Consider the following 25,151-nt stretch of genomic DNA (forward strand, 5'->3'; position numbering starts at 1 on the left):
ATCAGACAAAATGGTGGTGGGTAAAGCACACTGTGTGTGTGTGCCAACATGCTGATCCCCATCACAATCAGCAGGCAGGTCCCAAGGATACCCAAAGGCCATTCAAAACCTTCAGAACTCTCAAACGATGCTGCTGTACTTGTCACTGTGGCTGGTGTAGCTGCTGTGCTTGCCGGCTCTCCCACCGCCGGCTTCTCTTTTCCCGAGTCCAGCTCTTTCTCCTCTGCCTTGCTGGGAAATGCTGCCTGGTCTCCTGCGTCCTCCTGGGGCTCGGCGGGCGGCTTCCGGGGAATGCTCGCGGGCGGCTTCCGGGGAATGCTCTCGGCCATCGCGGGGCTCGGCTCGGCCGCGGGCCTCGGCTCCTCCGCCGCCTTCTCCCGCTGCTCGGCAGCCGCCTCCTCCCGCTCCTCGACCGCCCCGACCTCCTCCACCCGCAGCCGTCCCCTCGTGGCCTCCGTCCCCGCACCCACCGCCGGTTGCTCCCCGAGGCCGCTCTCCCGGGCCGCTTCAGCAGCCGCCCGCTCCCAGAGCCGCTCCCCTTCGGCTCCGCGCGGCCTTACGACGACGGAGGCGAGGACGAGGGCCAGGACGGTGAAGAGCAGCCGGACGGCCAGGTACAAGTCCACGGCCACGTCCGTCCCGCCCTGCTGCTGGAGCCCGCCCGTATTACAAGCCATTGACATAAAGCACAGTGAGACGAGAACCTTAGCCCAAGCCCCACACTTGATAAACACTAACACAGCAGCTACCGGCTCTAAGTAAGTTACAACATTCTGAAGCTGTGAGATCAAGAGGAACAACTCTGAGAGCCAATAAATCAGCATTGTGACGAATGACTATTAATCTGGTCAGATCTGTCGTTATCTCAACCCTTCGTGCCCCACATTGGGCGCCGAAAGAACTGTCGTGGTTTGAACCCACTCAGGTAACTCGTTCACTCATTCCCCCCTGCTTCCTTCCCTCCTCCTACTCCCAGCGGGACGGAGAGGAGAATCGAAAAGGATGCAACTCCCACAGGTTGAGATAAGAACAGTTTAGTAACTAAGGTATAACACAAATCACTACTGCTACCACCAATAATAACAATGATAAAGGAAATAACAAGGGAAGAGAATACAACACCTCACCACCAGCCAACTGATAACTTGCCCCCCCCCCCAGCCCGACCAAGCACTGACCCATACCTCCTCCAACCCTGCAGGCTCCCAGCCCTTCCAGCTAACTCCCAGTTACATCCTGGGCATGACGTGCTGTGGTATGGAATACCTCTTTGGTCAGTTTGGGTCAGGTGTCCTGTCTCTGCTTCCTCCTGGCTTCCCCTCCTCCCTGGCAGAGCATGAGGCTCACAAAGTCCTTGGCCAAACCAAAACATCCTTGTTATCAGCTCTGTTCCCGAGCCGAAAGTCAAAACACTGCACTGCACCAGCTACGAAGAAGGAGAAAAATGACTGCTACTGCTGAACACAGGACAGGGAGCATGAGTTTACCTGACCATAAGTGGTTGCTTTTATCAGTTCATACATGACTAAACAGTTATAGGACAATTTTTCTCTGCTTATTTGAAGGAATATTTGCTTTAAAGACCTCGTCAGGCTATCTTGTGCTGTAAAATTAATTAATTTGCATTGAAACCAATGAATACCCCATTTAGTTAGTAGAAACTTCAATTCCTACCACTTTACTGGAACATTTTTATCTTGAGATGCCAAAGTGTGGAGAACTCAGTCCCACCACTGACTCAGCCAGAGATGAGAGACAGTGTCAGTACACATCCTGTAACAGATGGCTTCTGACTGCTTAAAAAAAATAAGCTAGTAGGCTCTTCTTTAGCTATTTGTCTTCTTTTATCTCTCAGGCCTCATACATGTAAAAGCAGCAGCAGAAGGTGGCAAGGTGTCATCACTGTTTCAATATCATGCAGAGGGAAAGCAGAAAATACAACTTTTTGGTATGCTCATCAGTTTGAATGAAAAGCTGCACATTATTTATGAGACGTGTGAGAAACAATCCATTGTACTCAACAACGATGGTCAATCCTAGATATAAATTCTCTGCTGGTCAATAACCACTATACTCATTCCCTTAGCCATGAAAATGCCTTGACAGAACCATAAATTCACACATTGTCCATTTTTCACCAACAAGCTCCCCTCCCCAGACAGTCTGCAGTGCACCAGCCATGACATTGGTATAAACATTTACTCATTTATTATTTTATGCTGACTGCTTTTCAGCTTTCTGACAAAGGACATGCAAGTAACAATGGTGATATAAGCTGGGCCAGCTTCAAGACCCAAGCACAGGCTGAATATAGGTTTCAGAGGTGCCACAGTATGCTAGCACTTCCTATCCCAGTAGTACACTGGAACTCACTAAATGGGGATTTTATTTTAACACAGATACTTCTGTAACTCCATAAAGTTTCAATTTACACATGCATGAAACAAATTCTCTACCTACAAGTTTCTTTCAGAGAACCAAACACAAAACTCAGCCTAAGCTTATTGAAGATCTTAATAATGCCTGGCATTGACCCAAAACCTTTCTGAAGTGCCTGACTGATAATTAGTACATTTTCAGTGATGTGCCCCTTTTGGGGCCAGTGTTCTAATGGGTTTTAGTGCTAGCAAATCAGTGCTAGGATTTGTGCTGTGTATTAACGTGCACAGAGTGTTAAGCTACTTATTTGTAATGATACTGTTCCTCTAGCAAAGCCTGCCTTGATTGTTAATGATACTTGAGGCTCTTAATCTTAAAACAGAGGGGGAGACAAACTGCAGGGTGTGGCATAGTCTGCTACACAGCTTGTCATTTACTGAAGATAAAAACCTCACTTAATTCCATTGATAGCACTTAGAATATTATAATAGGCATTTAATTTCCTAAACAAATTGTGGTTTAAGAAGCTGGAGCAATCTCTTAAATTACACTGTTTTCAGTGTTTATATTTGTTGTTGTTTTTAAAGCTAGGACCTATTAAAATGCAATTTATTTAAACAGAACAATTTGAAGAAACTTGTTCTTACCTTCCACTACTCTCACATCAATTTATTTTAAAAAAGAATTAGCAGCACAAACAAAAAAGAACAGTAATATCTTATTCTTCATCCAGAGTAAACCTTAAAGACTGCTTTATGATTAGTATTACTGCACTGCTGCCTAATAGTATATACAGTTGATACATTAATTGGTTTATTGATTACTTTAAAGTTTTACAACTTTTCATTCAGCCCAATGTGCCCTTTTTCTGAACTCACCCAAAGAATTAACAGGTTCAATAACCTAAATTATATTCATTAATGCTGTAATATATTTGTAATAATGAAAGAAAAAGAACACAACAGTTACCTTCATACAAGTAGTCCTATTGACTTCAGCAAGACTGATTTTACAGAGTAAAAATCTGCCCAGGCAATCAAGACTTCGAATATCCAAAGTAAAATCCTTATATGCATAGTATCACACTTCTAAGCATCACAAACTATAAAGAAAGTAAACTGGAAGAACAAGACCTGTAATACCTATTTACATGTAGCTTTGGTCAAAAATGTTATGACATCCAGAAAGAAAAAGTATGACATCTAGGCTGACTGGCAAAGTGCCAGATTTCCTTGATGCTGTCAACCATTTAAAAATTTCTTTCCAATCTTCCAAAAATATTAAAAAAAAAAAAAAAAATTGCAGAAAAGCAAACAAACAAACATGCTCTCTTACCTATCCAGAATTCAAACAGAAAGTCAGTTTGACAAATTTTCTGTAATACATAACTTTCAAGTTTGTTACAATTCTCTCATAGGATTGAGGCTGAACAGGGACTGCAAGAAAGGTTCCGGATCCCCTGTAACTATCAAGCAATTTAGCATAGATGCATGCAGCCACAAGAGACATTTGTGGGACCTGAACTTGGCTTTACCATGGGAAACACTATCTTTGCCTTCTAGAGACAAAATGCCAGTTAATATACAAAGTATTATGTCACAGGAGAAGTAATTTATTTTTTGTAAATATACACATTTATTTACAGACATACATATATAAAACGGAGTACTGTTGACTAAACAAAACCACAAGGTAGTAGAAGAGCCTCTAAGCATAACAGAGATGTGAATTCATCTGATAGTGCAAAAGATAAAAAAAGACAGGATTCAGTATTGAAATAGGATGCTGAAAGGAGGTCAAACAAGTTAGTGAATCAGCTGCTGACCTCATATCAAATTCAGTCCTAGTCATAGGGAATGAAAATTGCTGTTCATAGATGCCAAGGAAAGGCTTTAAGCCACGAACCTATTCTGGACTTAATATCCTTTGCGCAAAAAAAATTGAAGAACATGTCCTCCCCTACCCAACTCCGTGCATTGTCCAGCTGCAGATTATATAAAATCATCCTGCATTTTCATTCCCATTAATTACAAATCTATATCTAAATGAAGCTAAAATTACATTTGTAATAAAATACAGAAAATCTACTTTTAATTTAGTGCTTTAGAAATCATGTAGATAGATACCTGCGATAAATAACCCTGTTGTTACTTCAAATGCCTCTCGAAGAGTAGCCTGCCCTTATGAACTGACTGGAGTGCATGGGGAGGTACAGAGAGTGTGGTATTTTTCTGTTCTATTTCAGACTTAAAAAGGTCAGTTCCAGTGAAGGAATAACCCTGAGAAAACTATCCTAAATTCATCATTTATGGAAAGAGAGAAAGACAGACATCCATATGCATGCTGACTCTACAGTCCTATTCTTAGGATATTCATCTACCCTTACTTTGCCATATCTTAAGGTTTCATCAGAAGCAGTTTTGGACACAGTAACTCACCTGTAGCTGTCATTATCCTAAACATTTCCTTGCTGAGTGGCTATACAGTCACTCTTTCCAAAGTGCATTACACAGTTACTCCAAAACTGTTGCATGTGTGCTGTTAAAATACTGAACGCCATATGCTAAAGACACCATCCAAGTTATCATGCTTGTTTATGTCACCAGGCATGGCAGGTTGCTCCCAATTAACTCATGCACTGTACATAGCACCAAACTAACATAGGATTTGGATTTTGATGAGAAGTTCCAAGATAATATACTGACACCATCCCAACTCACCATCCCAAAGTGCCAGGTGAAAATCTATTTATGAAAGAAAAGAAATCCTTAAGTGGTCAGTTCCCTGGGGGAAACATGCAGTCCACCAGAGCACTGGCCCTGGCAGTAAGTCTGGCCCCCTTCTCCACCTACATTTACAACAAACCCATTTGAAGGTAAGGAAGAGGCTAAGTCACCAAATGTGGTGGCTGATGTCTTGGTAACTATCAGAGTCATCTATCCATACTGTTTGTAATTAGTCTAAAAGTTCCCAAGGCTGTGCCATCTGGATTTTTTTTGCATTGGTTTTCTGTTTGTTTTTTTTTTTTTTTACTATGACTAGACTTCGGTCATTAACAGTTTGGAATTAAGCCTGCCCATTCCTTTTCCTTCAGGTGACCTCTATATGCAATGCTAAGTAAGGCTTCTTCTTTTTGTTTTTCTTTTTTTTTTTCCTTATTTTCTCTAGAGTGGGCTGTGTTAGAAAACAAGTGGGAAAACATACATTGACTGGAAAAAACTCGTAATGTAACAGAAATAAGAAAAGACTACAGACAAATCTCTCTCTTGCCTGCTCTGTCTCTTCCTCATGCTTTCCTCTCAGGTCAGCTATTTTGCAACAGCTGTAGAATTGACTGACCCTTAGGGAAGAAAATAAACAGGAAAAAAACAAAGCAACCTTTTCCTCCATCGTTCCTACAACTTGGCCACACCTCTGTTCCCCGCTCTACCCAGCAAATGCCAGGTGTCTGTTGCATGGCAAATCCCTTTCTTCGTTTTCACTTTCCTCCTCCTACTCAATGTCCAGCTGCTCCCAGCGAAGGGGTAAACTATCTTTGCAGATACTCACCTGAACCAAAGTGCAAAAGCCAGACCAATGCAAGACAAATCTTTATCTCAAGCCTATTTGCTACCTTTTCAAAGAAATATACTTTGGTGAATTGCAAAAAAAAAAAAAAAAAAGAAAGAAAACCAGAAATATTCCATCATAAAGGCTTTTTCATGGAAATTTAGTTTAAAGACCCTTCCAGATTTTTATTTTTCTTTATATCTTTATAGTGCTTTTAATATCATTTACTACAGTAACTCGATCAGTAACTTGTTTTAAATCTCCCACTAAACATGGTACTAAATTCACAGATCTACAAGACTATATTCTGTTAAGATGTAGAGTCAATAAACTGAATTAATTTCTTTTTTTTTTTTCTCGTTATCCTAATTTAATTCTTTGGGGATTTTGACCTGTTTGCCTATTTTTCTCAAATGTTTCTAAGCACATTTGTATCACTGGTTTTACACTGGCTAATTATATTTTTTATTTTTTTATCAAGATAATCACAGAACAACTGGAACAAGCATCTAAGATTTTCCATATGTATGTGAATTTTGTTGTTCCAAAAAACTGTTGGTATTTATAGTATCAAAACTTCTGTACCATACAGAAGTACAGCAGATCCATTTCCACTGTTGTCTTGCACAGTATAAGCCACAGAGAGAGACACCTCCACAGACAGACTCCCCCTGGTCAGTACTAGACAGGAGATTTAAACACAATTTTTACATCACCCTGAAGTCTAGGACAGCTTCATATTATTGCAATGTACTGTGAAAAGGGAGCTTCAGTGTATAATAATGAGTCTATTCACGTATCTATGCAATAGTCAAGTTTACCAATTTAATCTCATTTGCCTTGGTGTAGTCAATTTGATTCAATTAACCACTTTAATTGCATAGTACAAGTCTAAAAAGTGCCCCTTATTGGGCAGTATCCTAAAATAACTATTGGATGTTTCTGTTGCTGATGATTTTCATATTCCATTTCCCATTAGTTAAACTGTACAGCTAGTGAACAAATTCCAAAATTTAGATTTCATTATTCAAATTGTATTTTCAAATATGTGATCTCTTTAAAAAACTATCCAATTAATTCCTCAACTAATTTTTTCTAGTAATGAATGCAAATGCCTGATAATAGAAGTAGCACTTTATAAAATTAGCTCATATCCCTCTGAAGCTCCTTCACATTGCCACTTTCCCAAATACATAGATTAGTTTATCTGCTCTGGTGCACCCTCTTCAGGAATACCGAGCCAGTGAACATATGTACTACTACCAATACTTAAAATATCGCCTGAATTTTTGTTATTCCTTCATATTACACAGTGCCCTGTCTAAAACTCTTGATATAGTGGTTACTGCTCTGAACATCCTCATGACCTCAATTTCTCAGCCTATTTTCCCAAAAAAAAAAAAAAAGAAACTAACAACAAAAACATCTTCCCCTTTAAAAAAATACCAAACAAACAAACTCAGCAGTTAAATATGAAGATATTTTAACCTATTTACCACAAGGATGCTATCTTCAATGTCAGTATACTTTATCTCCAAACCTTAAACAACCAATAACTACTCCTCTGCTGGAGACCCAATTTTTTCCTAGAAGGAGTAAATATAGCTTTACAGCAAAGTATTTCACAGAAGTATTTTCTTATTGTTGTTGTTTCAAAACAATTCATTTGAATAAATAAAGTAGCTCCCATTCACAATATGCTGTATTTGATGACGAAAATAAGAACATAGGGTTTTGGAAGAACTATAAGCTTGATAACTTTTATTAGTGTCACATAGCAGTCAATTTCTGTATATGTTTCTTTGCAGAGGTTTGATAGTACCTTAACTAAATTTGGTAAAAATCAGGAAAAGGTACCCCAGAGGCTCTCAAAGCTAGCCAGGAAACAAACAAACAAACAAACAAAACCAACCAAACAAACAAAAACCTACCTAGAAATATCATAAAAGATTTCTCAGCAAAATGTTAATTTTCATTCTTCTCTGGAGATAAGGAAACTTTGATCAAATCAAATAAACCAGATTGAGTTTAGGAAATGAACACCAAATGCTTATGCATGCTATATCCTCTATCAGTTATCATCAGGAACTGAATTTTGGAAAATAAAAAAGTCCTCCTTTCTCTTCTCTCACATCTCCCCACTACCCCACATGACATCACTACATATGCACTCCTCTAGTAACTGTCTCAAGCAAGTAAAAATCTCTAAGTAAATATAGCAACACACAATATCAAATGGTTTTGGAGCTGAAGTTGTACTTCATTGCTAGCAAAAAAAAAATCAGTTTATTCAGAACTTCTGCATAAAAAGCTCATGTTCACCTAAAGTGTAATCCTATTCTGTAAATTAGAATCATAAACAGCATCATACAAAGCTTTTGCATTTTCAGTATGCCACAAGATTCACTATAAAATATTCTAATTTACAAGTTAAGGGACAGTCTTTCAATCTATCTAGTCCTTGCAGACTCAGCATGCTACTTGTAAACCAAGCTGTTGTCCTTCTGGCTTCATATATTACTGCCAGCATTAAAGAACTGGCAGACAAAATTCCTCGCTCAGTAGACACAGCACAGTGGACTGGGGTGACTGGACATTCCCAGATTAACAGATAATTCAGAGGATAAATTAAGTGCACCTCCATACTGCAGTACAAAGCAGGATCAGTTCTCTAGCACATGCATACTGTGTTCCTCAGTGCTACCAGTTCTGGCAACATAGGCAGTGTATATAGGTTCTGCAGCCTTTACAAAAATGTGCTCTGAAATGAGAAAATTATTGAGATCCTGAAAGATGAATTAAATAGAAGAACATTCACTTTGTTTTTCCACAACTCCCCTAGCTTTACAAAGCTAACAGTAGCATTAAGGAGGAGAAAAACAAACAAACAAACAAACAAACCACCCCAAACCCCACAGCAACAAAAAAGCACAACAGCAAAGAAAAAAAAATCTGAAACAAAACACAAACAATTCTTCTTCTATGATAAGATTTCCTTCTTTTCTTCAAATGAAAGATGCCAAAGTGATCATAAAAGAAACCAGAGGGCAATATGTGATAAAAGTTCTATTCTATCTGTTTTTCATAGTAAAGCTGTGCTTAAAATATCATTCTGCCTTGACTAACCACTTCCTTTCTAAGAAAAAAATTGAACGGGATGATAAGATGTCATTGCTTGCAACACAAAAAAGGAACTGAACACAGAAAATCCAGAAGGTCTTCTCCAGCCTTAAGCTCCCCACATGCTGTAAATATGTATGTTGTCTTTTCTCTATATTCTGTTGTAAACTTGCCCCCAAAACCATCATCCCTGATGCCTGCAGTTCCGTTACCAGGAGAAAACACCAACGTTATCACTAAGAATTTGCTACTGGATCAATTCTGTAGGTGTTGTAAATCAGCATAGCTTCAGTAACTTTAGCTAAGTGATGATGATTTACAGCACCCTGAGGATCTGGCCTTCTGTCCTTATTACTTCATTAATCTGCATATTCCTGCAACGTACACCAGTCTTTTTGCTAAATTACTTTTACCTCAACCCACCTGTTACAAGTCTGATGTGGATATATACAGAGTTCATACCATACTTACGTATTTTTGAAGGAGCATTGCCCTGAATCTGTCCATGGTCTATAAATGATCTATATGGCTGACTGAATCAAGCCTGAGCTTGTAGCTGTCAGCAGGTATGAATTCAATTTCACAAGACCAATCCATTAGTATCTAAACACTATTAATAGAGTGAAGAGGGAGAAGCACATTTTTTTCTATCCCAGGGAATAAGAGGCTAGCCACTTCTGGTAGAAAGGTATTTGATCAGGTCTGTCAGAGCCAGACCATGGTGAGCACCTTCTCATAATAATGAGTAGCTCATTCCCAAAAGAAGAGAAGTTGGTGTCAGAAGCATGTTTTATCACATTCCTTCAAGATATCACTGAAGCTAAGGAGGATTCAAAGAAGGTGTGGATATTTATAGCAAGACCATCAACTGCTACACTGGACAGTATATATTCTTTTTTGTATGAAAATAAACTCTCATATTTCAGTGCATAATTCTGCTACTAGAAATGTGGGATAGAAACAGGCTCAGTGGAAATGTTGCTACATTTCCATTTTGGAGCTTTGTGTAGTTCCCTTAATTTCCCTCTGACATGGTCTACTGTTAAAAAAGGACACTGATGGAATACCACTCTGATCCTCTATGGCATGGCCTGAAAATCAATGAACCCAGTCAGTGAAAAAAACCCTAACTAACTGTTATATCTTATTTGCAAATTTATTGTTGAAAAAGAAAGTGCTATGTTGATCCCTAGCTTAAAGTGATGCACCAGTAACGCACATCAGATTATTATGTGGGCATTTACTTACCTTCAGAGTCCTCTGAAAGTGACACTAACATGTAAGTAATAATTTCAATGGGTTAGAAGAACTATTTATTCTGCCTAAAACCTGATGTTTTTCTAAAGCACATGTCCTCAAAGCATTCTCTGCTAAAATATGCAACAGTTATCTTTAACAAGGCAGCATTTTTAAAATGTTACAATACTATATATCTGAAATGGTACTTTTCATGATCTCTAAAATAGAATGAATTGAGACATTATGTACCCTACTTTGCTAACAACAAGCCCAGTCTTTTAAATAGCATGTCTAACCATAGGAGCTGTTTAAGGCGATACGTAAGACTCTATGTGCTAAATGACTGCATATTAACATCAACTTGGAGAAAGTAAAATTATATCAGGCTGAGAGCACTAAGCGAAAGATGCAGTTTGGATAGGCAAGAAGGACTCTCAGTCAGTAGCAGCAAAGGTTTCCTGCACAGATCTAGGTGTTGGGCAGAGTGCAAGGAATGGGATTTGTCACTACCAGATTCACGAAAATAACTACCTCTAAAAGCAAAGAATTAAAGGTGACCATACTGTAACAGCTAATGTTAATTGCACATACTGTAGTGATAGAAGAAGGGGGAATGGGTTTAAAGTTGAACAGGTGATGTTCAGGTTATATATAAGGAAGAAGTTCTTTACTGTGAGGGTGATGAGGCACTGGAACAGGTTGCCCAAAGAAGTGGTGAATGGTCCATCCGTCACAGTGTTCAAGGACAGATTGGACAGAGCTTTGAGTGACATGGTTTATTGTGAGGCATCCCTGTCCATGGCAGCGGGGTTGGAACTAGATGATCTTAAAGTTCTTTCCAACCTGAACCATTCTATGAATCTCTATCTAGGGAACGGGAATAAACTGAGTGTACAATATAAATAAAACTCACACCTTGCTGATTTCTTCTGAGTTATTTCAGTTCTAATAGATAAGGAAATACAACTTCTTACTCATCCCTTCTTCAAAATTTATTTGGGACTACAAAAAGGATATCTTACTCATCAAATAAAATACTCTTCAGTAATAAGGAATACTGTGATAAATGCCTGCCTGTCTTCTGTAGGATCAGGATAAATTTTAAAAGGCTACTAATTCATGAAAATATTTGCACATATCATTCTGCATCACTGCAGTGTTATTGCTGAGCTCATAAATTGAAGTCAAAAAAGAAATGCTAAACAAATTAACTATGGTCTCCCATTTGCCTCTATGGAGCCATCAGTAAGATTCTTCTTTTAATAATGTTTCTTGCAGTTTCTGGGAGAGAGAATAGTTGCTAAAAGTTCTGATTTTCCCCTAAATAGTTCAAACTTCATAGGTTTGCTGTTGCCATTTTTTCTATGCACTTATTGTACATCAAGGAGATATCTCATTATCATGTCTATTCTGGATGCTTGTCTTCAGTCAGGCCACCCACCACTGCTCCTTCCATTCTTTAGAAAATAGCATTTCTTGGGATTTAATGACTGTTCTGTAGACACACATACACTGAGTTTGAATCTCCCACTGTGTTTCAGCAATGACTTCACTGAAATTGCATGGGTCTTCAGAGAATAAATGTTAAGTGTATTTCAGCCACAGCAATATCAAGATGTGTTAGATTAAATGAGAGTGCATGAGCAAAATGAAAGGGAGAGCCACTTAAAATTTCAACCTAAGATGTCTGTGCTGTAATCCCTCTTCCTACCTCCTTTCTTTTCCTATTTCAAAATCTTAACTAGCCTATTTATTTCATCTTCAGTCTTAAAAAAAAAAAAAAAAAAAAAAAAATTGCTACCTGATTCCATTCTAGCCACAATAATTCCATTTTCCTACTACATTTCCTATCTCCTCAGCCCCAGGCTGAGTACATACTCTACTAGTAAACTATCACTGCTCATCGCCTGCTGTGAATCACAAAGTCACTGCTGAAACTAATTAGAGACCTATAGCTGGCAGGAACCAGTAACTGCTTTCTGCAGCTCCTTGCCCCCAAATAATATATCCTGTACAGAATATACCCTGCTAGTGAGCTGCTATGCAGTTAAGTGCAATTTGCATGCACTGGTCAGTGCCCATTGCTTCTCAGTTATGACCATTCACCACTGGGAGAAAAAGGTCACTGCCAGTAACTGACTGGCAACTTCAGTGTGCAGAAATAGGTCAGCAGTGATCTCTTACCACAAGTAGTTATTGTGTGTTCAAATTTGAAAATAGCAAATACTTTAATAATGGTACATGGCACTGATGAATTGCATCATGGCAAATCCAGTTTGCAGCACAGTAGTGAAATATCTACTTTTGTCAGGGTAGATACTGCCATTGATAGTTAGTATTAATCAGCTACTGCCAAAACAGGAAACGGGCTATTACCAGTCAATGATAAGTAGTATTTGTTCTAAATACATGGAGTCCCCATGAATCAAGGCTTAAATAATTAACTCTTGTAGCAATGGAGGTTTATCAGCCCTTCACCTCTTTTTATCATCTTATGATACCCCCATGCCCATGTTTTTTTTTCCTACATTTTGCTACAATATCCTTCCACCCTAATTCTGCTCTTCAGTAGTACAACATAATTTTCCAGCTGCATATCTTTTTTATTTGCAATAACCACAACAGCTGCATTTACCAAGCTCTTTTCTTCTTTCCTTCACTTACATATGCGTACCCAGATAATGCTCTCTAAAAGTCGTTCAGCAGATAAACTAGAGCAGCAGCCACAGGTAACTCCTGCCCAGACAATGATTAGTTACAACCTCACTGTCTTTTCCTTGGCTTCAAGCTTGAGACATGGTAGCCTTGGTTTACAGCAAAAATGAGGAAGGCCAAAGAAATGCGTTGATGTGTCACATGAATTATCGGTTCCCAGGAGCTGGTTTAGATATGTAGGTTTTCCTAAGGTTTATTTCTTATATAATAATAGATGTGGTTGTCATGTTTGGGATTTTTTTCCACCCATGCTTTTCAGGTTATACCACAGATTTTGGACCTGTCTAAGCAGACTTACGTTTAAGAAAAAGAACTGGTGAAAAAAACATCTTAAATCAGACCCTAAAGTTCTGGAAAAATAAATGCCCTAATTTCCCATTGTTTTGTATCTCACATAATATGCTCTTATCCACCATTTCTAATCCAAACATTTTACTGAGGTCATGAGCTTTATTCATAATTTACATGTGTAGAAAATGGATAATGAAGTGAATGGTTGCTCAGTAAGATAGCTGCAGAGCCAGGAATGAATAACAGTGCTTTGAATCCCTTTCCAGTGTACTGTGTGTTCAATAACAAAGAGCTCTGGAGTTGGCTGTGAAATGACAAAATCACCCCAGTTCAAGTGATTATATAGAAAAGTTTGAAAGTAAGTGGAAAATCAGGTCCTGGATGAGACATAAAGCAAGTAGATAAACCAAATGTACCTTCCTCCTTTATCAACTTTCTTAACCAGGTTATCTCTGACTATCAGGGACTCTAATGAGACCAACAACCATCTATCCTAAACACCAAGCAAAAGCCCATTAAGCAACAGACTCCCTCTTTATAAGGCTGATGCTCTCAAATCCTAATAGTAACTGGTGAGACTTACCCCTCTGGACTCTGTTATTTTTTTTTTTTTTTTTTTTACTTTCATTTTGAGTATGTGACAAATCCCTGTGCAAGGGATCACCTTTACAAGCAGAGATGTATGTTTTTTTTTAAACGGGTAAGCAGCATTGTAATAACATATATAGAAAGATCAAAACACAATTTCTTTTTATTATTCCTATTACTGCATTCCACTACAAATGGCAATGTCTTCAGAGACATCGTCTGCGATATAATATTGATTTAATGTGCCACTTCGTATGCTGGCCACGTCCTCAGATTGAAAATGTAAATTAATATGACAAGTGAAACATTAAGAAATTCAACAAATCACCAGATAGGCTTATCCACACAGGGTACATTTTATAGTTAAAAAATCCCTAAACAAACAAAAAAACTAATCCACCCCAGCAGGCACAGCTTAGGCGCAGGCCAGATTTAATTTGCTTGATTGATATTGAGATCTTTGTGCACAAATTCATTATTTTCTTATTAACTATTATCATTATCAGAATTTATAAGGAACCTATAAACCTATTAAACTGGTCTTAAATGTTGCAATCTATTCATTGAACACACTAGTAATGAAAAATTAATTATTAAACAACCACAACAGGAAAATATCACTGGCCTTGTCACCTCAGTGCTAGATTGATAGCATGTTAACTTCTGGAGAGTGGGGTCCTGCAACACTCAAATATAAACCTTGGAAGGATAGTGCTGAGTATGTCACAGCATAAGACACATTTTTAATTTAATGTTTTATTAAATGTTAGATAGAATAAATTTATCCAGGCCACACTCTGTCTTGATAAATGAATTGGCAGTCTTTCAGATGTAAAAAATGGTCACAGCTTCTCAAGGGCATCTGAAACCCTGAAGCATAAGACACCAGTAAATACAAAGAGTAAAGGCAGCATGGACAGTGATGTATATTTGCAAGCACTGCAGGTGAGCCAACACTTTCAAAATGCTGAGGCTAACAAAACAAGGGCAGTGAGCTCCCAAAATGGGAAAAGCACCTGCAGTAAGAAGCTGTTCTTGAGTGCTCTTGCAGAAACGTGTCCACCACTGAAAAAAAGTGGAAAGGGTGTGGGTTTATCACCCTCCTGCTACTATATTTCAGGATACGTTTGTATGTTTAAAATTTCATAAGTAGTGTTAATAATTTATTTTTCTCCTGTCCTTTAATTTTCTAAGGCTAGACTTTGAAAACAAAGACAAGGTGAGGATATATTCTCTCCCTCCCCTGCAGTTATCTACAGCACCTTCACTTGCATTTCTCTATAGAACTGCTGTCATTAGGAATATATAATTTGGCTAGGAAAAATGGTTACAAGTTCTTTAGCCAAAACCAGCATGCCTCTGCCCTGGCACATCCCTCCAGAGACATCCGAAGATTTCTGCAAGCATCTCCATTTCAAAAACATTTGGCTTACATAAGGCAGGACAGCTCAACCCTACCACTAAAGAAATGAAAGGCTTTCACAGCATGATTGAGCTGTGCTATATATTTCTATAGATGCTAAACTTATTGTAAATTACTGTTAGATCTGCCAGAAAAATACCCTTCCCCCCCACTTGTGAATAATAATAAAAACATCATACTTAGAATGCTTTTTATCACAGGACTTTAAAATATTGGTATTCAATAGCTGTCCATCTCATATTGCCACGTTATGCTGTCAGCCAGCATAAGAACAACAGGTTCCGATATGCAACATGCAAAGCCACAGAGAGCACGGAGTTATTCTCAAAATGTCTTCTGCAGTTTGTGCTTCTTGAATTCACGCAGCTGGCATCCTCCTGCTGAATGCACAAGAGCATTTGAATGAGAAGGTAAAAAGGAAGAAGAACTTCCTTTGAGCCTGGCATTTTTCTAGAAAACCAGGAAGCAAATCCCCAGCATGTAAACAATATAAAGGAGAGTGATAACAAAACAAAGCCCACAATTATTCTTATAAATTCTAAATACATGATACTCTTGATCTAACTACATGACACTTGCCATCCCACTTCTGAGTCCCATAGCTGATGTGAGAGGAAATTATCAAAACCAGAAACTGCATATTGATATGGAAATTTTATTTTGGTATTCAAAATGTGAAGGAAAAGGTATGAAACAGAAATGTCCTTTCCTTCTGTTTCATTCTGGGAAGGTAACTTAAACATTCATGGGCTTTTCTGAAGTCTACAGCACTGGATCCAAGAAGAGAAGCTGATTTGGAAACTATTAGGCACTATATATTTATGTGAAGAATACACAGGATTCAACAAATAAATGAGATTAATAATACCTTGAAGTTAATTGGATAGAATTAATTTTCTTCATAGAAGCCTATATGGTGCTGTGTTTTGGATTTGCCACCAAAACCCTGTTGATAACACACAGATGTTTTAACTATTTCTGATCAGTGGTTGCACAGCCTCAAAGCCTTTTCTATTTCTCACACTGCTTCATCAGCAAGTAGGCTGGAGGTACATAAGAAGCTGGTAGGGAAGACAGCTGACCCCAACTAACCCAGCAGAAAATCAAGCCCAGCATATGTAGCTCAAAGTGTTCCAGCTGTATGCAGACTTACTCTATTGGAACATGACTTCATCTTCTGCCCAGTCCACATGCCCTCTTTTCACTTCCAGGTTTATCAGGACACTGAGAAGTGGGATATGGCAGATGTCCTCCTGCTGCCAAAATATGAACTTTGCATCCTGTTGGGAATGTGCTCCCTGACTTGGAAATTTGCAGGACTGATATGTCCAATGCTACAGATATATTCATAGTGTCTGGATCCTGCTCCAGAGTGAAGAGAAATTTGATAGTGGTGGAATGAAATAGCTTATCTCTTTAGTCCAGAACAAAGAAAAAGTGACTGATTGCAGCAGTTGTTACCCAAGGACATACTCTCAATCCAATTTATCTGAATACTCTATTAAACCGACAAAAAAGTATGGGAAGTTAGGCAAGGGAAGGACTATAAAGTGATAGTTACAATCAGAAGTGCATCTTAATCTTTTTCTAGTGCTTTAACATTTAGCACTTTTTCTAGAACTGTAAAAATCTCAATATTCAGTAGTTACAAAGCTCACATTGCTAAATATGTAACACTGTAACATGTGTTAGTTCAATTTCTCTCTATGGAAGCAAAATATGAGTCTGTCTAAAGAAACCTATAGCTATCATATATCAAATGCAGTCTGCACATTTTCTGTGGCCAACCAAAAGATCAAATATTCTTGTTGAATAGGATACATGGCCATATAAATTCACTTCAGTATTTTCAGGCAGAAGATAACTTGCCTAAATTTTTCTTCCCTGTAACCAGATGAAAGAATGCAAGCTGAAATTTGTATTTCTCTGTTAGTATCCAGCTGAAGCCTTCTATCCAATAAGATCAAACAGACTTATAATACCAAGCATAGGACACTTGATTACATCCACAATATAATATATATAGTACGATTATCTCTACGACAGTTGGTCCAGGCCAAATCTAAACCGAAATCTAAAATACTATGTAACTTAGGATATCCACATACTGTTAAGAATTTATTGCTCTACTCCAGTAAAGTGTAATTCTGAAAGAGTATTCACTAGACACAGGCTGTCATCAGACTGTCTGTACTATCAGTACTTAAAAATGGAACCCCTGAATCTGCGACCTATGACTCGCATATTAGTTTTAGCAAACATTTTTTGAACAAATGAATTCCCAAAAGTTGTGTGCATTATGAATGCTTTGACACGCAGAAATCATGGGGGTTATAAATTACAGTCCATGCTATAATAAGAATTACTATCCTTGGTGACTTTGGGGAGGTAATTTCACTCTTCTTTCACCCTTTTGCCTTCCTGTTCTTCAACCATGAATACTATTTTTCTTATAAACTCTTTGAAGCGGGAAATATTTATATATGTACTTTAGTCCTCCACTATTGATTGGGGACTCCAGAAACAACTGTAGTACAGACATAATAAATGTATGCATGGAAAATCACAGTTGAAGGTGTCACACACTATTATTGCTGTTACCTGTGAAGATGCTACTCAGTTTGGAGTATGTGCTATACCAAGCAAACTGATCTCCCTTTTGTCAAAAAAATTATTTCTAACAGTTTCTAAAGTTCACTATAGACTTACTTAATTTATAGTCCTTATCACTCTGCTCCTCCCTTTCTCCTTTCACTCGTCTCCTTTCTGTCCCTCCGCAACATATTGCTACTGTGGGAGGTATTCACACTGTCTAACTTTAGTCAACTAATTTAGGGCTCTGAATCACCCTCTAGGAGTGTCTACCTCATAGAATATGACTATATATGGAATAGACATTTTTAAACTTAGGTGTTCTAATATGTACTTTCTTCAAATACCCAAAGTAGCTTTGCCTAGGTGGTGTTAATATTCCACTGTATAAAACCCTGCTTGTCAACAGTAAGTGATTTTATGAAGTGTTTGGGTTGCATATATTTTCTCACTAGCATAGCACCTCGCTTTCCTTTTTCCTCACCTAGATTTATCACAGTAAGGACACTATCTGAAGAAAAGCATAAGAGAAAAAAAAAGAAAATAAAAAGATTAAATGAATATGGTATTTACCCATGGAATTTTCTAAAACATTAGTAGAATTTTAAGAGCACATGGCCGCTCAAAAAATTGCAGCATTCAGCCAAGGAGGCTGCAGCTGTGAGTAAGGCAGTAGATCAGTCCAATGCCTAACCATCTTGACCTTTCTTCTGAGACTGTCAACAAAGGTGCCAATTAGAGCAATGATTAGAGCAACACGTTTTCTGTTGTGCTAAACACAACTGTTACCAAGGGGACAAAGATCATACATTTTGTTAACACTGGATTGTTGACTGGCTAAACAATCTTCCACAGACAACTACTTTGGTAAGTCTCAAGATGAGATGCAAGTAAGTGCTCCACTCATACTTTTCTTTTGATCTCCTGGGACACAGAAAAGCTTATACTGTAAATGGCCGAATGATTTCCTGGTACATCCTCAGTTTTGTTTAGTTTATCATCTCTCACACAAATTAAGGATCTAAGAACTACTAAATTCTTTTATATCAAGCTTTAATGTTAAAACAGTTTGTTTCCACATATGATAACTAATTAAGTCAGCCATAAATTACGTATCCTAATTCAGCATATTGAGAGCAGCAAGTCAGGTATTCAAGACCAGCTTCTGAAAGCCTCCCCTTCAACCAAGACATAAAAAAAGGCTTGTGATCAACATATATATCAATTCATTTAGTTAAAGAATGTTAAATGTAATAAGGTGATGAGAGACAGAATAGGAAAAAAAAATTGTTTTTTCTACCTGAGTTGCAAAATAAGGACAATGTAATTTAGACAAAACTTACAGAGGCAAGATAAAAACAATGTATAATTGAATATGGACTGTCCACAGACTAAAAAAGCAGTGTGCTGTGTACTAGTGGTAGGGAAAAGACTATGGTATTACATTAAAACATTCATTAAAAGGAGACATGTTGGTGGTCTCGTAGATGGTATCATATAAAGTGTACAGGAAAATATTTAGCTAACATAGACACACAAAGAATGCTTTTGAAAGAAATAAGGCATTTCTAGCCATGTGTCTTTAAACTTACAAAAAAAAAAAAAGGTACATCTAACAATTGCTATTAATGCTATTTATCAAAAGTTTAATTAAAATTAGTGGACTAAGATTTACTGAACACAGTATTAGTTTGTTTTTTTTTTCCTAATCAGATCTGCTGTCTACTACCGTAATTACTAGGAATTGACCATATAGAGAGAACTGCAAGGGTATGGAAAGATGGCAGATCTGACCAAGAGGATTTAAGTAAAAGTATTTTAAATTGTATCTGCATAAAGGCATACAGTCTGACAGTTATAATACAGCTACGTACTTGGATTTACCATTTCCTGGGAGGTGGGAAGAACTTATATAACATACCCTATTTTAAACCTCACATTTCTTATGTTATGGACAAACTTCAAAAATTTGGCTAAAAATTACAAGGCAGTTCAGAGAAGTTTGCACACAAACTATCTACTACTTCATTAAAATTCTTCTTTGACAGGCAAAGGATTAAAATGTTTCTTTACCAGTCATTCCTTTTGTAAATTAAGTACTGTAGAACTATGTACTACAGTTTTTCAGGCTTGTGGGTGTATTTGTTTGTTTTTCTTTTGGTGAGAAAAATAGATACTGTGCAATAGCAAGCTAAGATGCAATATTGATACTATTCTGGCTGTACTCTAAATCTTTAAATTGATTTCCTAAATTAAGTCTGGGACAAAAATTTCCAGTACCTTGAATATTTGACATTATGAAAGATGTTAACTGAATGAATATATTTTTTATATTTTTTAAGGAAAAAGACAGTACAACTCCATTAATTTGCTATTTTGGGTTATTCTCTCCCTCCCTGCTTCTGTAGCCCTAACTTACTATTGCATGAGTGGCACTGTGTTACACGTGCTCAATGGAATATGAACTGGAACCTAAAAGTTAAAAGGCAGTCTGATTTCACTATTCAAAATCAGTGAGAACTAAAATTCAACAAAAACCAGATGAACAGTGAAAACCAAATTAGAGAGTGAAGCGATGACAATTACCATTGCTATTAAATAAAAAGGCAGTTAACTTCTGTGAAGTTACACAAGACATCTCAAAAATAAAGATGGTATTCATAGGGCAGCATCCTTCTTACAAAACTAAAAATATAAATACTTTTAATACTTCAAACTAGAACATCTTGAATTTTAATGTACTCTTTTTTGATATGCTTTCACAATGAATGGTCAGTAAGAGTTTTGGAATATATCATAAGAATTTACAACACTATGTTTAATTTTAACAGGAAAAGCTTATATTTCCTCTAATTCAGCCCTGGGTCCATATCAATTTGAAAAATTTAAAGGAAGCACTCTGTTATTTATGTTTACAAAGGCAATCTACTCTAGGGGTGGACAACATTAACACCAGCTGATGTTCACATGTTGCTAACGATACACTAATATAATAATATGGATTAATAGTGTATGCACATCTTGTGCATAGTCAAGGCTTAAGTATCTTGTGAAATCTGTGTAAGTATGAAGACAAAGAAGTATCTTTTAGTAAGATTCAGTCAGGAGAGTATTTTCTTCTCTGACAGATAAATGGCATGATATTTTGTACATTACCTGTCAAATACTTGATTTGATAGATTCTCCATTTCTGAAAGTGGAATTGGCATGGAAAAAAAATACTTGAAGTTAATAAAATAATTAATGTATCTGTCCATCTAGCTTTAGCTTTTTCAGTTGTTTCCTTCTGGAAACCATACATTACTCTGCTTTGAGAATTTTCACTGGATGGTTTGAGGATCACAGTTTGTCTTACACAGACAAGCATAATTAAAAGTGTCAGGAAAAAGTCAATGTCTTTGAAAAACAGAGTGCCATCACAAAAAAAAAAAAGTGAAATCACAAGTGATAGGAGAGTGTTCATAAAAAAACAGCTTTTCAACTATATCTATCTGTCATATTTGGATGAAATCTGAGTTCCACTGAAGTAAAAAGAAAAATCCTATTGACTTCTAGTGATACAATTTTTACCTTCAAGTGAATTTGTAAGAATTGAATAGAACAACTGCATGTTTATATCTCTATGATTGTAAATATGTGGAAAATCCGCAGTAAGGGCAGCAACAATACATTGTCCCAGTTCTTGGTTAAGGATAGGATAGCTGAGTAAGGCTCTTTCTTACACAGAAGCTTCTTTACGGCTATGAATCTTAGGGAGGGGGGAGGGAGTGGGGCAAAAAAAAGAAAAGCAGCTAAAATTCAGAAAGGTTGCCTTTTGTGCATTATAATCCTATTAGTTTGCTTAGTGTAAAGAAAAAATCATTATGATTTTGATGAAATGCAGAGGTACTAAAACATCACCCAAGCCTGCTCCCAATAGTTACAGAAACTCTCATGATGGGCTTCTTTTCACAGATTTGAGGATATATATAGCACGTTCCAAACAAATAGGTATATTAGCCAATATAATCCTTCACAGCTTATTTCAACTGTGTTACTTCACTTAGTATCCTGTACATTAAAATTATTACCAGTGATACTGTTCCCCAAGAAGAATTCATTAACAGAGACTAAGAGGGTGGAGGGAGGGAAGTTATTAAAACATTTCATTGAAAAATGCAGCATCTCTTATGGGTTCCAATGTGTCTGGGGAACACAGGTGGATGCACAGTGTTTTAAGGGAAGCAGAGAACATAGAAGCCCACCTGTAAAGCACTGATAAATCTATTCTATATTCATATTAATTTTTTATATATGTTCTAGAGAAGAAGACAGAAAAAAAAATCTTGTGAAAAAATATGCCAATTCTACACTCGAATATTATGAGGATACAGATTTATTTCAGACAGCATTTTAATTCTTTTTTATTGATACATTTTATCATGGTGGGTTTACATGAAATAAAGTGGGCTACAGGTTTCATTTAATGAATGACAACATCCTAGAGATGTTGATAAGTATTCTCTGATATTCTCCCAAATGGCAATGCACCATTAAAAAGGTATGTATTTATCTTCTAATATTATCTGAATACACACACATTCAAGAGGTATATTGACCCACAGCAAATGCAAAGCATGGATAGTTTTGGTATGAAGCCAGCAGCAGGCACAGTATTCTTACTCTTTTCTACATGCATTGTTTCTGGAAAACTCAGCCTTCAATCACTTAATGCTAAGGCATCTTCTTAGATTCCGCTGGCAAACTCTACACACGTAACGTTTTATTAGGTTGCTGCTTATTTTGCAAATATATTTTGAAAAGCATTCAGCTTTGAATTGTTCACTTCAGTGAGCTCATATTTTTGGTATACGTGTTTCTTCTCCTCTAAATTTACTAAGTAGAACACAGTACAGTTTCTGTTCTTATATTTGATGCAAAAGCGTTATTAATATAACATTATGTTGATTAATAGGTGGGACTTTACAATTTATGTTTTATCCCTGTCACTTTCTTATGCTGCACGAGCAATGTGGTATTTTAGAACCTTCTAAAATTCAGTGAAAAGCACCAAGTTTTCTTCCCATTCTTTCTTTAAATAAGAAACTCTGCTTATATTTTTGATTGTGCTATTATTATAATACTGATAATTTTTGTGTTGATATGGGTGAAAAAAAGGTTACTATGGCAAGTTTCATTGTCATAATTCAGCCCCCTATATGTGACTATATCAAAATAGCTTGCTCAAGAAATAAGAATATATATAGTATATATAGTCATATAGACAGACAGAAATATATGTGTACATGACTATATGTATGTATAATTGGTCCACAGATAGACATAGGTTAGATTCCATGTTCTGCCCTCAAATTTTATTAGGCTCCAGTATTAGTTGTAGAGGATTTACTAGCATTTTGATAAGCACATTCAAAAAAGAAAGACTTGATACCTGTTTTCAACCTCTATTCCACCCAGAATAGTTTGGTTTAGGGTTAGGTGGACTATGGTATGGAAAGTACTGTATTTCCTTCAGATAAAACTTTGTCAGTATCACAAGAAGTTCAAGTTGTCCTTTTAGTTCCTTTACCAAACAGATAGTGTCTAAGTTGCAGGTGACTGCTCACATTTCCACCAATATATTCAGGATCTCTTTTAGTGTCCATTCTGAGTTCAAGGCAGGGGTATACATCTGTGCAAGGTGTCCCAAGCAGTTGGAGGAGCCTTTTTCTGTGCAAGCAATCTTCTTTGTGAAGAAAGGTGGTGGAGTCTGTTGCGCACTGTAGGCAGTCAGGGTTGAAGCAGACAGACTCTCTCAGGGAGAGGATGGAGAACACTTGAGAGAAAGAAAGAGAGATACCAGGAAATAAGCAGGCCTAGGGGATGTCAGGACATACAAAGCCTCAAAATAAGTTTGCCTTTCCCCTTTTCCACAAGAACTTTGGGGATTCCAGATCTTAAAATACTTTGATTCATATCAGATTTTGAAAGGAAGTCTGAAAAATTAACAGCTGCCCAGACTTTACCACTAGTTTCCTTTTTAGCCTTATCTTCACAGAAAATCTTAGGTGTAAGAAGTAGACTCTTATGATCCTGTCTGTTTAGACTGATTATATTCCTGGGTTTATGATTATCACCAAGACAGTGTTGAGAACTGCTATGCTGAAAGCTTGCTCCCATCTTAATTTTGAATACGTCTGCCCAACATACTGAATGAATTAACTACTTTTCCATCATCTGTTCTTAATTTCCATACTTCTGGTCACAAAGAGCAGAGTTGTCTCTCGAAGATTTAGATTTAATTGTGGGGTTATCCAGCCCTTAACCTTGTTAGAGTAAGTGGATAAATGTGGCAAGAACAATGTTCCTCTCAAGAGACTGACTCAGTCTCCACTGCAGTCAGAGAATAAGTCATTTTGGGATGGGATGCAAAATGAAACAAAACTTCTTGAAGGTAAAAAAAATGCAAATAAATCGTCAATTTTCATTATAGTGAAAAGTTAACAGCAGGGTGCTTCAAGGCACCATACAAGGACCAGGTGTTTAAAATATATTAATTAATGTGAAAAAAACAAAGTGAACAGCAATGTGTCAAAATTTGTTGATTACTCAAAAAAAAAAATCTGTTCATCAAGTCTGAAGAAGACAGGAAACTTCAGAGGAAAGACGTAAGTGACCAAACTAGATGGATGGGCCACCTTAAAATAGGTGAAAATCATTTTTTTAAATGCAAAGTAATGCACATTGCTGAGAGAAGAAACAAACCAAACCAACCAACCAAACAAAACTATGACAATAAAAACCACCCCAAACCAGCCTGTAAAAAAATCATTCCCTTTACCATAGATCTTAATTAAAAGTGCCAACTTAGGAAAAAACACCTGGAAACACCTTAGGAAAAAACGCCTCACTGCAGACAGCTCAATGAAAAGCCCTGCTTGATGTGCGGCTGCAGTCAAAAAAAGCAAGTAAAATGTTAACATGCATAAGAAATGAGTTGGGGAATAAGAAAGAAAATATAATGTCATTATATGAATCAATAATTTTCTTTCCTCTGGAACAGTGTGAAGTACTGGTCACCCCGTCACAAAAAGGATATTACTGAATTAGAAGGTATTCAGAGAAGAGTGATTGCGATAATTAGGCTCATAGAGAAGCCTTCATATGAAAAGACTGAAAAAAAAACCAGAATTATTAACCTTAAAAAAAAAGATGAATAAAGAGGGATATGATGAAAGTATAAAAATGGTAAGTGGCAAAGAGAAAATAGATCAGG

At 37.1% G+C, this 25,151-nt stretch overlaps 1 protein-coding gene across 3 annotated transcripts in view; it reads right to left on the reverse strand.

Annotated features, from left to right (window-relative positions):
• PCDH9 (protocadherin 9) overlaps nt 1–25,151 on the reverse strand; it is a 699,152-nt gene that overhangs the window by 493,215 nt on the left and 180,786 nt on the right. Inside the window, exon 3 of one of the 3 annotated variants that reach the window (XM_057401875.1) lies at nt 22,254–23,711. The exons of the other annotated variants lie outside the window; for them this stretch is intronic. Within the exon in view, the coding sequence (XP_057257858.1) occupies nt 23,691–23,711 (21 nt within the window). The 3' untranslated portion in view covers nt 22,254–23,690. Of the gene's footprint in view, nt 1–22,253; nt 23,712–25,151 lie in introns of those variants that run through there. 3 annotated transcript variants of the gene reach the window in all.

This window comes from Pezoporus wallicus, unplaced genomic scaffold, assembly GCF_028554395.1.
Source record: "Pezoporus wallicus isolate ANWC-B61680 ecotype Strahan unplaced genomic scaffold, APGP_CSIRO_Pwel_v1 contig_6926, whole genome shotgun sequence".
Taxonomy (NCBI): Eukaryota; Metazoa; Chordata; class Aves; order Psittaciformes; family Psittacidae; genus Pezoporus; species Pezoporus wallicus.